The 13368-nt window shown below is 48.0% G+C and overlaps 1 protein-coding gene across 1 annotated transcript; it reads left to right on the forward strand.

The window, feature by feature from the left end:
• The first annotated feature begins 342 nt into the window (after positions 1 to 342).
• Positions 343 to 957, forward strand: LOC128416994 (protein transport protein Sec61 subunit beta-like). Its single transcript, XM_053395128.1, has one exon. The coding sequence runs from the start codon at positions 399 to 401 to the stop codon at positions 687 to 689; it is 291 nt and encodes a 96-aa protein (XP_053251103.1). The 5' UTR covers positions 343 to 398; the 3' UTR covers positions 690 to 957.
• The last annotated feature ends 12411 nt before the right edge of the window (positions 958 to 13368 follow it).

The following is a 13368-nucleotide window of genomic DNA, read 5'->3' on the forward strand; positions in this document are numbered from 1 at the left end:
ATGAACATTTATTATATATATATAAGACCTTAAATTTTATTATTACATAGTCATGGAGGAGAAAGGTATATCGATAGCTACTAGCCATAAAATAATAATAATAATAATAATAATAATAATAATAATTATTATTATTATTATTATTATTATTATTATTATTTATTACTTATACCCCACCCATCTGGCTGGGCCTCCCTAGCCACTTTGGGCAGCTTCCAACAGGATAGTAAAAACACAATAAAACATCCAGCATTAAAAATTTCCCTAAACAGGGCTGCCTTCAGATGTCTTCTAAAAGTGGCTGCCTGAGGAGGAGGAAGGGGAAGCCGCCACGATGACGTAGGCGACGATTGCCGGCAGAGGGAGTTTGTGAGAAGCCGACGGAGCCGACCTTCGCCATGCCTGGCCCCAATCCCAGCACCACCAACGTGGGCGCCTCCGGCCGCTCGCCCAGCAAAGCCGTTGCCTCGCGGGCCCCAGGATCCACGGTCAGGCAGAGGAAAAGTGCTAGCTGTGGAACAAGGAGTGCAGGCCGTACAATTTCTGCAGGCACTGGAGGGATGTGGAGATTTTATACAGAGGATTCCCCTGGCCTCAAAGCTGGTCCTGTTCAAGTTCTCATTATAAGTTTCCTCTTTATTGCATCTGTGTTCATGTTGCACATCTGGGGCAAATACACTCGGTCATAGACTTTACCATATCCCACCTGCCAACTTGAAAACTACGATTTGGACCAAAAGTATGGTAGCTTTCAGAGTTTACTTGGAGTAAAGTCATTTGAGCTGTTTCTCTAGATAAAACTCTTGATTTTTTCCTTAATTGGTTTTGCTGTTGAATGGACTCTTAAACTTCCTCTAAGAAGGGTTTTTGATTCCTTTCTGTCAAAGTTTATTGCTATTTCCTATGTATACTTTAAAGTGCAAATTATTTCATTAAAATTTGTCTACATAAAAAAAAGTCTTCTAAATGTCAGATAGTTGTTTATTTCCTTGACATCTGGTGGGAGGGCGTTCCACGGGGCAGGTGCCACCACTGAGAAGGCCCTCTGCTATGCTCTGCTTCCACAGAGGCAGCAATGCTTCTGTTAAGTTATGGGTGAACATATCAGACGACACAGCGATTCTTCAAACAGCTCTTCTTTATTCAGATGCCAGAACAGAACTGAACTGAAGGGCTCAGTCAGCCTGCTTATATAGAGCTCCAGTACCTTGTTACTGTAACAACTTTCTAAAACTATCCAATCACTGAACATCACTTTCGATCCTTCATTTGCATACTAACTATCCAATCACTGAACGTCACTTTCGATCCTGCATTTGCATACTAACCAATCACTGAACGTCACTTTCGATCCTTCATTTGCATAACTATCTACAGTATCCCCCTGCTGGCCCAGGGTGAGAACTTCAGTACATAACAGTTTCTGAATAGGAGACTCTGGAAACCAAAGGAGGGGAGAGGTCTCTTTATTGCGGTTATTAACATTGTGCATTTTGGAGCAATGTGGATGAACACAAATGACTTTTCTTGACATAAAAAATGCCCCCCAGTCCAAAAATATGGTTCAAAAGCTTTACTTAACAGAACTTGCTTCAAAACAAACATAAAACAAAGAGTTACATCCAGATAGTTGCATAATATCATGTGCTTGATCCCAGCGCAGATAGAACATCTCAGAAATAGGAAATCCAGAGCTGAATTCAAGGCTCTGCTTCTCCAAATATCCTGCATTCCGGCCTAAGGCTGTTTTCCTGGAGAGAGAATCATTTTCACATCCTTACTCCTTGGAACGAAGAACTAACCAACACAGCCAAAAGGGAAACCTGTAATTTAATACTCAGGTGATCTAAGTTAAACACCTTGTGAGATCTACAGTAGCAGAGATACATTCTCACTTAATCATTAACTGTTAGGCTCTCTGAGAGCTTTTGTTTAGCTCATACCATGCTTTTAGCATACATATACAGACATATACAGAGTTATTTTCCACTTCCATGTACAATGAAACAATTACAGTCATACCTCGGGTTAAAGACACTTCAGGTAAAATTTTCAGGTGGCGTCCCGCGGTGACCCGGAAGTACCGGAAAGGGTTACTTCTGGGTTTTGCCGCTCACGCATGCGCAGATGCTCAAAATGACGTCATGCGCATGCGCAGAAGCGGCGAATCGCAACCCACGCACGTGCAGATGCACAGACGCAGGTTGCGTTCTGCTCAGGTTGTGAACAGGGCTCTGGAACAGATCCCGTTTGCAACCAGAGGTACCACTGTATACTTAACACTCTTGTGCTCAAATCCTGCTTCCGGGTTTTCATTGGGAATATCTGGTTGGCCCCAGGCCTGATCCAGCAGGCTCTCCTTACGTTCATATGTTCTTATGGTGATGTTAATGGTAAGAATATTCCATCAACCCAAACTTAAAAGTACAAATTGATTTAAGCAGATCATATGTCCAAATAAGGGACGCGGGTGGCGCTGTGGGTAAAACCTCAGTGCCTAGGACTTGCCGATCGTCAGGTCGGCGGTTCGAATCCCCACGGCGGGGTGTGCTCCCGTTGCTCGGTCCCAGCGCCTGCCCACCTAGCAGTTCGAAAGCACCCCCGGGTGCAAGTAGATAAATAGGAACCGCTTACTAGCGGGAAGGTTAACGGCGTTTCCGTGTGCGGCTCTGGCTCGCCAGATGCAGCTTGTCACGCTGGCCACGTGACCCGGAAGTGTCTTCGGACAGCGCTGGCTCCCGGCCTCTTAAGTGAGATGGGCGCACAACCCTAGAGTCTGTCAAGACTGGCCCGTTCGGGCAGGGGTACCTTTACCTTACCTATGTCCAAATAGGTGGCTGAATGAGATGGATGATTACAAGCCACGCATTCAAGTGCAGAAAGGGCAGCGACCTCTGGGAGGTGGGGGCTTATTCTTCCCGTCTTGGAACCAGAAAGTTTTGCAGGACCCACTGCTTTTGTTGTTGTTGTCACAAGTCCCCTTGCAGCCGTGCACCCATCTTTCTTTCCCTGGTTGTTTGGGGGAATGAACAACTGTGTGCTGGGCCAGGGTGTAACCCAAGAACCGCGGTCCAGGACCGGTCCAGAATCCGAAGGTTCCGACAGGGCCAAGGCAGGACACGAGGCAGGAAACCAGGCAAGGACAGGCACAGGGTCTCAGGCAGCTTCCAGCAAGCAGCAATGTTGCTCCCGCAACCTGGGGTGGGGTCCGACAGCCTTTTATCTTTGTCGGGGTAACGGCCGGTCCTGATCCCCCGGCGACTCATCTCCCTGTTTCGCCTGAAGGCGAGCACTCCTCCTGCGAGTACTCAGGTCTCTCCTTCTCTCAGACCTCAGTCTCTGCAGCTCAGGAGACGTTGGTGGGTTACTAGACCCAGAGGCCGCCTCAGCCTCCCCTGACCCAACAGGTAGTGGAGCAGCTGTAAGTGATGGCTCAGCTGGAGGCAACGAGGTCATCCCCGCATCTGGAGCCAGTGCAGGCTCAGGCCCCTGACTCAGCCCAGCTGGTGCTTGTTGCAGGGGCACCTGTGCAGACTGGGGCTCTTCAGGATCAGGCCCCAGACTAGGTTCAGATGATTCCTGACGGAAAGGCTCTGGTGCAGACTGAGTCTCCTCTGGTTCCGAGTCTGAGCCCGAGTCCCAGGCCATCACAAACTGTTTGTCGTACGGCTTGGTTTCCAGAACCTTGGTCAACTTGGTCACCCTCCACCCTCCTCTGATCTTGGCCACCCTCATCAACAGCTGGAGGGCCAAAGATTTCACAACCTGCCTTAGATCATCCGTCGCCGGGATTCGAACCGCCGACCTGCTGATCGGCAAGTCCTAGGCTCTGTGGTTTAACCCACAGTGCCACCCGTGTCCCCATTTTCAGAGTTAGCCACTTATATATTGGATCACAAGATCACTTTCCCTTCCGCCTGTGCTCTCCAGCAACTGGTGTGCAGGATCGCTGCCGCTTCCAATTGCGGTATCCCTTCCTAGCCCTCTCCTCCCTCCCTGAGTTGGACTGTCTTGAGTTTCTCCTGCACAGTTGCAAGCTCAGCCGCACTGCTTGTGCCATCATCACTGCTGCTTCCCATTTCCCTGCAGGTAGTTCCGCCCGCAGGTGAAGGAGGTCAGAGGCCAGAGAGACCGGGTAGCGTGCCAATTTGCCCTGCTGCTCTCCGGCTCCCTATCTGCCTCGGCCACTCCAGATCCGCTGGCTCCCTTTAAATGACCATAAGGCTTCTTGTCACTCGAGCCGCCAAAACCAGCCCCCTTCCCTCATCAAATCCCTAATCAGCTGGAACAGCACTGCAAGCCCTGTGAAATTGACTCCTCTCGCCTCCCAGAGCTGACCGTCCGCCTCCTCTCTCCTGGCCCCTCTCTGGCTTGGAGGGCAACATCCTGCCTGATTATATAGGTTGGGAATTCGATGTTTTTTGTTGCTGGATTTCTGTCTCTCTCTTTCCCCCAATGCCTGCCTCTCAAACCCTCTCCGATGCCTGGACAGGACTCAGGCACTGGGCAGGGAGAATTAGAGCAAGGCATGGCTGAGTTGAGACGCAGCCCAAGGAAGGGAAGGGAGCAAAATGAGAAAGTCGCTTTTGTGGCTTCCTACCCACAGAAGTAGGGACGTGGGTGGCGCTGTGGGTTAAACCACAGAGCCTAGGATTTGCCAATCAGAAGGTTGGCGGTTTGAATCCCCGCGATGGGGTGAGCTCCTGTTGCTAGGTCCCTGCTCCTGCCAACCTAGCAGTTCGAAAGCACGTCAAAGTGCAAGTAGATAAATAGGTACCACTCTGGCGGAAAGGTAAATGGCATTTCTGTGCGCTGCTCTGGTTTTGCCAGAAGCGGCTTAGTCATGCTGGCCACATGACCCGGAAAAACTGTCTGCGGACAAACGCTGGCTCCCTTGGCCAGTAAAGCGAGATGAGCGCTGCAACCCCAGAGTCATTTGCGACTGGATCTAATGGTCAGGGGTCCCTTTACCTTTTACCCACAGAAGTAGGGACGCGGGCAGCGCTCTGGGTTAAACCACAGAGCCTAGGACTTGCCGATCAGAAGGTCGGCAGTTTGAATCCCCGCGATGGGGTGAGCTCCCGTTGCTTGGTCCCAGCTCCTGCCAACCTAGCAGTTCGAAAGCACGTCAAAGTGCAAGTAGATAAATAGGTACCGCTCCGGCGGGAAGGTAAACAGTGTTTCTGTGCGCTGCTCTGGTTTGCCAGAAGCGGCTTAGTCCTGCTGGCCACATGACCCGGAAGCTGTACGCTGGCTCCCTCGGCCAATAAAGCGAGATGAGCGCTGCAACCCCAAAGTTGGTCACGACTGGACCTAACAGCCGGGGATCCCTTTACCTTTACCCACAGAAGTGGGTCCTTGGGAGCAGCAAGATTTGTGTAGATTTTGGTACCCAGTGCCTGATCTGATGTAGTTGGCCTTTGGCATAGTGCTGGCATCCCTCTTGAACTGGAAATGGGCCAGCATAATCCAAGATGGACCAGTTTGTGCTGGTTTCATGATGGCACTTCAGCTATTGGGGGGGGGGAAACCTTGATTGTCGTTCATAGCGTAGCCAGCCGGCCCGTGCCATGTGGCCGTGAGTAGGAACCGCTCCAAGGTAGGAGCTCTCTGAGCCCGCAAAGGTAATTGCTTGGCTGGCACCAGGCCCCACGGAGACGCGTTTCCCTGCCAAACTCCGAGAAGCTTTGTCCGGTCGTGACAAATTGCCACAGAGAAAATCCTGCTGGGATGTAGTGCAGCGATATGGAGGAAGATGGATTTGAGAAAGATGGCAGGTCCCCCCACAGCTATTTAATACACTTAAATAGGCTTGGAAGAGAGATGTGGCTAAGGAGGAAAACGCTTAGCAGTTGCCGGGAGGGAGGGAGGGAGGGAGGGAGGGAGCCACTCTGTGATTCCTGCTTTGCTGGGGGGGGGGTTGGTCTAGATGACCCACTGGAACCCCTTCCAACAGTTCTGTGATTCTGTATGGCTGAGATGCAGGCAGGCAGCCCATTCATCTGTTTATTCATGAATACAATACGATAATCTTTATTGTCATTGTCCCATACAGAACAACGAAATTGGAAAGGGGGAAAAATCTACATAAGACATTCAAAAGCAACAAGCCTGCTATCCCAGCTCTCCCAACCTGGTTACCCCCCTAAAAACTCTGACACCCCATAATTAAATACAATATACTCCCATAGAGACTACCTTACATTGCGTTTAAAACCAAAATCGCATTTGGGTAGAAACTCTTTCTCAGGCGGCTAGTCCTAGTCTTTATAACCCTGGACCTTCTTCCAGAAGGCAGAAGCTGAAAAGATCATTTCCGGGGTGCGCACTATCCTGCGCTATCTCTGTAGCTTTCTTATGACACCTGGAAGCATAGATTTGATCCAAGGTGGGAAGAGGGCACCCAATTATTCTCTCCGCAGTCTTTACAACCCTGGACAGCATTGTTTTTCCCCTGGCGGTGCAGCTCCCAAACCACACACAGAGACCATAAGTTAATACACTCTCAGCAGTACAATGGTAAAATGCCATCAACAGGTCCTTTGAGGCTCCAAGAATTTGGCCACCTCATGAGAAGAGAAGTCTCCCTGGAAAAGACCCCGATGTTGGGAAAGATGGAGGGCGCAAGGAGAAGGGGACGACAGAGGACGAGATGGTGGGACAGTGTTCTCGAAGCTACCAGCATGAGTCTGACCAAACTGCGGGAGACAGTAGAAGACAGGAGTGCCTGGCATGCTCTGGTCCAGGGGGTCACGAAGAGTCGGACACGACTAAACAACAAATATTTATAGATAAGTATATATGAAATTGTCAGTTTTTATAGTGATATTATATACCTTTATCTCCCTTCCCCCCCTTTCACAATTTCACTATGTTGCTTATTTTAAGCGTTAATGATGGTGATGATAATAGAGGCCTTTTCCTGGGTAAATTGACACCCCGCCCCATCCTTTGACTTCCCTCCTCCTCGGATGCAAGAAATTTGAACCTGGCTTGGAATGAAACCAACCCGGATTAGGTTACATTTGGAAAGGATCCACAATATGGTCACCCTTTCCCAAGGAAGGGGAAATTTATTTATTTATTTGCAGTATTGACAGTCCCCTGTCCACTGAAGGTCTGCAGTCCGAGAGCAGGGTACAAGGTAAAGAAAAAAAACCAGGGATTCATTTTAGTTTACTTAGTTATTTATATATCACTTGATTATAACCAAGCCGCTAAGCAGTTTATGAGAAACATTAAAATTATCATTAAAGAACAGTTAATGAATTCAAAATGTTTAAAGAGATTAAGACGCACCAACGTACCCTATCTGTTTTGGGGTAGGTTTGTCTAACCAAAAATGTTTTAGGTGCAGCCACACTGAAAGACCAATTCTCTATGATTACGGAGCATGTTTTACATATCACCTGTCAGAGCGGTGAGTTCCGCAGATCAAAGCACCAAGTGGGCAGCTATGGGATAAGGTGATCCCACAGATAAACAGATTCTGAGCAGTTAAGGGCTTTATATAAAGGGGGGAAGCTATTGGGTTGTTCTTGTTTTTATTTTGATTATGTCTTTTGTGTTTCTATATTGTGATTGTATCCCGTGAACCGATCTGAGACCTGCGGTTATAGAGTGGTATACAAAATTTAATAATAATAATAATAATAATAATAATAATAATAATAATAATAATATACCAATAGTAACATCTTGACCTTGGCCCAGTAACAAATTGTCTGTTAGTTCTCTGAGCAGAGGGGTTATCTGCTAGCAGGGTCTCAGTTCTGTCAGCAACCGTAGTGCAGCATTCTGCAAACCCTCCAAATGTCCCTATTTTCCAGGAACAGTCGCAGATTTACAGAAGCCGTCCCGGTTTCTAATTTGATCCCGGAATGTCCTGCTTTTCCTTAGGACATCCCTGTTTTCATTGGACAAATGTTGGAGGGTATGGAATTATGCGACCCCCAAACCAAGGAGGTAACTATATAATCTTTAGAAGACATCTGAAGGCAGCTCGTATAGGGAAGTTTTTTAATGTTTAATTATGTTTTTATCTATGTTGGAAGCTGCACAGAGTGGCTGGGGCAACTCAGTCAGATGGCCAAGGTAATCATCATCATCATCATCATCATCATCTAATAGGACATTCCTATTTTCATCAGAAAAATATTAGAGGGCAGGCATTCTGCACCCACGGCAGTTTCCAGGTCAAATCCCACATAGTGTGCATCGCAATAATCCAATCTTTTAGGTGATCTTTTAGGTTTTTATAGGTATGGCAGTCCAAAGCTGCACAGTTATAGCTGATCCATTGACAAGTTAAATAAAGAAATGGGTGCCAGCCACCCTCTCCTCACACAGCTGCCTAAATCGCTTGCTACCTTGGCGCTTTGTCAGTGGGGCTGAGATGTGTCACCAGCCAAGCAAGGAGATAAATAGGTACTGCTGTGGTGGGAAGGTAAACGGCGTTTCCAAGCACTCTGGCACTCGTCACAGTGTCCCGTTGCGCCAGAAGCGGTTTGGTCCTGCTGGCCACACGACCCAGAAAGCTGCGAACGAACGCCAGCTCACTTGGCCTGAAAGCGAGATGAGCGCCACAACCCCATAGTCGCCTTTGGCTGGACTTAACCGTCCAGGGGTCCTTTACCTTTACCCTTATCCCTCTAGCTCATTGATGCTCAGGGAAAGATGGTGAAATATACTCGGAGTCAAGAATGGATTTCATGCTCTTTATTCAGCTCATAGTGGTGAGGAGGAATGGAAGTTCCCCCAGAATGTCTGCTTTATATACATTATTTACACAATGGGCCCCACGTGATTGGCTAATTCCGGGATTCTCCTGTAGGCCAATCAGGTTGCGGATTCACTTCCACCTGGAGCTGGATTGGGTGGCTCCTGTGGACCAATCAGACTGCTGCATTCTGGATCCTATTGTTCTAGCACCAATCAGACTGCTGCATTCTGAATCCTATTGTTCTAGGACCAATCAGACTGCTGCATTCTGGATCCTATTGTTCTAGGACCAATCAGACTGCTGCATTCTGGATCCTATTGTTCTAGGACCAATCAGACTGCTGCCTTTTGGATCCTATTCACCTCAGTACATAACAGATGGGTTTGGTCAGCCCAGCCGCTGTGTTGGTACCTTCCCTCAGCTATTAGTTTGTGGTCAACTCAAATGCTATTATGTAACCAGCAGAGTCAAGGCTCATCCATTAGCTCTCCAAAGGGATGGAGAAATCAAAGATGCCTGGCCACAAAACCACAGTCGCCTCACCCTGGCAGTGGGGTCTACCAACCAACCATCTCACCTTGTGAACGAGGCACTTAGCAACCACATCATGCGCAGAGGCCAAAACCCTCAACAAATAGCTCAGGGTATCACTTAGCTTGTAAACTCCCAGGCAGTGGTGTGCGGTCAGTGGACTAAGGGGACTAGATTAGCCCCCTAAATGTTCCCCTGGAGCCTCCTTCCCACAGCCCAGGAAACCTCTGGCCAGCTTAGGGAGGGAGGCACATTGCTCATGCACATGACACACACACACCCAATCGCCCTCGCAAGCTGGTGCCTCCTGCCCCAAATGTTCCCCGACAAACAATTTCACTGCACATCACTGACCCAGGCTTTAATAATAATATTATAATAATTTATTATTTGTACCCCGCCCATCTGGCTGGGTTTCCCCAGCCACTCTCCAACAAAGATTAAAAATACATTAAAACGTCCCACATTAAAAACTTCCCTGAACAGGGCTGCCTTCAGATGTCTTCTAAATGTCAGGTAGTTGTTTATCTCTTTAACATCTGAGGAAACCCAGCCAGATGGGTGGGGTACAAATAAATTATTATTATTATTATTATTATTATTATTATTATTATTATTATTATTTAACTTGGCTGGAGACTCCTTTTGCTGTCCAGAGAGACCCACGGGGAGCGGCACCCCAACTAGCTGAGCAGCGGAGTAAATTTGCACCCCAGGATTTTTCCTTATCCTATGAAATTAGACTGTGTCATTACTGAATTCCTGCAGGGTAGCATGTTGTTGTTGTTTAGTCATTTAGTCGTGTCTGACTCTTCGTGACCCCCTGGACCAGAGCACGCCAGGCACTCCTGTCTTCCACTGCCTCCCGCAGTTTGGTCAAACTCATGCTGGTAGCTTTGAGAACACTGTCCCACCATCTCATCCTCTGTCGTCCCCTTCTCCTTCTGCCCTCCATCTTTCCCAACATCAGGGTCTTTTCCAGGGAGTCTTCTCTTCTCATGAGGTGGCCAAAGTCTTGGAGCCTCAGCTTCAGGATCTGTCCTTCCAGTGAGCACTCAGGGCTGATTTCCTTCAGAATGGAGAGGTTTGATCTTCTTGCAGTCCATGGGGCTCTCAAGAGTCTTCTCCAGCACCAGAATTCAAAAATTATGCAGGATGCAGGGTAGCATGTCAGGCCCCAAATAGGTGGTGTTGTTTTTTAAATATACACCCCACTTTTCACTGTGTGTCACTGGGTCCCAAAGCAGACTGACAGTTTATTCTTACGTTCTCGTGCCATTCCATCTCCTCAGCCTTTCTCTTCTCTCAGCAGTTGTCTGAGTCTGCCCGTCTGGCTTGGCTTGCAATGCCAGATAACTCCAGGAGACTGCAAAACCTTCTGCCCACCGCCATCTCCCAGGTTGATGGGCAGTGCGTCAAGCACAGGTGGCCATGCCCTCCGATTGATTTGCCCGCCGGGAAATGGGAAAGGGACTCTGATGCGAGCACCGCTGCTTTTCATGAGCTGCTGCGATGCCCTTCATCCTCCTCCAGTCTCAATAAACCTGGCTAATTAGCATCCTGACCACTCAATTAATTAGGCAGTACACTTAATTATGACAAACTACATTATCCAATATAGCCCTGAGTCCAATGGACATTAGTGTTGGGTTATGTTCGGTAACAATTTGATTTGAGAGGGAGTTTATTGACCAGAAAAGACATATGATGAGATTAAAATAATCAGTAGAACTAGCACAGTGCTATCGGCTTGTCGTAGCCAAGGGCTGGGGTTATAAAGAGAGGGAGCCTGATCAAATTAGCCGCTTCATTCTCATTAAGAGGCTTCTGCGTAAACGGAGAGGGACGGCGGATGGAGAAGGGGAGGCAGGGGCAGCAGAGCAAGGAGGGCGCTTTGGAAAGCAGCCCAGGGAAGGGGTGGGCAAGCGGAGGGAGGCTCTCCCTGGCTCCTCGGGGCCTAAATGAAACGCTTTCTGTTAGGAAGAGCAATGCAGGTACGGCGAGGAAGGTGCTGCTGGATCTTGAGACCAAAGGTCCATCTGGTCTTGCAGCCTCCCTCCAAAGAGGTCAACAATGGCTCCTCCAGACAATCTGTTTATTGCACTTACATCCTGGTTTGTGTGTGCAGAGGTTAGAATAGAATAGAATAGAATAGAATAGAATAGAATAGAATAGAATAGAATAGAAGAGAATAGAATAGAGTGGTACCTCAGGTTAGGTACTTAATTCATTCCGGAGGTCCATTCTTAACCTGAAACTGTTCTTAACCTGAAGCACCACTTTAGCTAATGGGGCCTCCAGCTGCCGCCACGCTGCCGGAGCACAATTTCTGTTCTCATACTGAAGCAAAGCATTTAATCTGAGGTACTATTTCTGGGTTAGCAGAGTCTGTTACCTGAAGCGTATGTAACCCAAGGTACAACTGTAGAATAGAATAGAATAGAATAGAATAGAATAGAATAGAATAGAATAGAATAGAATAGAATAGAATAGAATTTATTATTTATACCCTGCCCATCTGGCTGGGTTTCCCCAGCCACTCTGCACGGCTTCCAACATAGTATTAAAATATAGTGGTCTGTTAAACATTAAAAGCTTCCCTAAAGAGGGCTGCCTTCAGATGTCTTTTAAAAGTCTGGTAGTTGTTGTTCTCTTTGACATCTGGTGGGAGGGCGTTCCACAGGGCGGGCGCCACCACTGAGAAGGCCCTCTGCCTGGTTCCCTGTAACTTGGCTTCTTGCAGGGAGGGAACCGCCAGAAGGGTCTTGGAGCTGGACCTCAGTGTCCGGGCTGAACGATGGGGGTGGAGACGCTCCTTCAGGTCTACTGGACCGAGGCCATTTAGGGCTTTCAAGGTCAGCACCGACACTTTGAAGTGTGCTCAGAAACCTACTGGGAGCCAATGTAGGTCTTTCAAGACCGGTGTTATGTGGTCTCGGTGGCCGCTCCCAGTCACCAGTCTGGCTGCCACATTCTGGATTAGTTGTAGTTTCCGGGTCACCTTCAAAGGTAGCCCCACGCAGAGTGCATTGCAGTAGTCCAAGCAAGAGATAACCAGAGCATGCACCACTCTGGCGAGACAGTCTGCGGGTAGATAGGGTCCCAGCCTGGTAAACAGCTGCCCTGGACACAGAATTGATCTGCACCTCTATGGACAGCTGTGAGTCCAAAATGACTCCCAGGCTGCGCACCTGGTCCAAAAGCATAATGCTGGTGGTCAACAAAAGAGGTTTAAAGACTCTTGCAAGGCAAATCTTTAAAAATGTAGTATAAACACAAAACAACTGGGAAACACTGGCTTGCAAGCACTCCAATTGGAGAACAGCCTTTACCAAAGGTGTCATGGGTTTTGAATTACAGATAGGTAGCCGTGTTGGTCTGCCATAGCCAAAACAAAAAAAAATTTTTTCCCTTCCAGTAGCACCTTAAAGACCAACTAAGTTAGTTCTTGGTATGAGCTTTCGTGTGCATGCACACTTCTTCAGATACACAGTGTATCTGTATCTGAGTGTATCTGAAGAAGTGTGCATGCACACGAAAGCTCATACCAAGAACTAACTTAGCTGGTCTTTAAGGTGCTACTGGAAGGAAAAAATGGGTTTTGAAGACACTCGAACTCAGGTCCAAAACTGGTATCAAAAGATCTGTAACTAATCTTTACTGAGCTGTTTTCAGGGGCATTATACAACATAAGAACATTAGAAGAGCCTGCTGCATCAGGCCAATGGCCCATCTAGCCTGTTCTTACAGGGGCCAACCAGATGAATTTGGGAAGCCTGCAAGCATTATCCAAGCTCAAAAGCCCTCTCGCCTCCTCTGGATCCTGTGGGATGTAACATAAGCAGTCAAGTACAACCCTTCCTGTTTGCCCAGAGTGGACATGCAGGGGGCTGTTACTCCAGTTCTAGGAAGACTTCCTGTCACACCTCGTCTGGAGCTTCCTCCCCCTGCGTGTGAGCAGGTAGGGGTGTGTGACCCTGGGAGACCCCATAAGATACCATACGATACAGTAATCTTTATTGTCATTGTCCCACACAGAACAACGAAATTGAAAAAATCTACATCAGACATTCAGAAACCAACAAGCCTGCTATCCCAGCCTGGTTAACCCCCTA

The sequence above is a fragment of the Podarcis raffonei genome, chromosome 7 (assembly GCF_027172205.1).
Source record: "Podarcis raffonei isolate rPodRaf1 chromosome 7, rPodRaf1.pri, whole genome shotgun sequence".
NCBI lineage: Eukaryota > Metazoa > Chordata > Lepidosauria > Squamata > Lacertidae > Podarcis > Podarcis raffonei.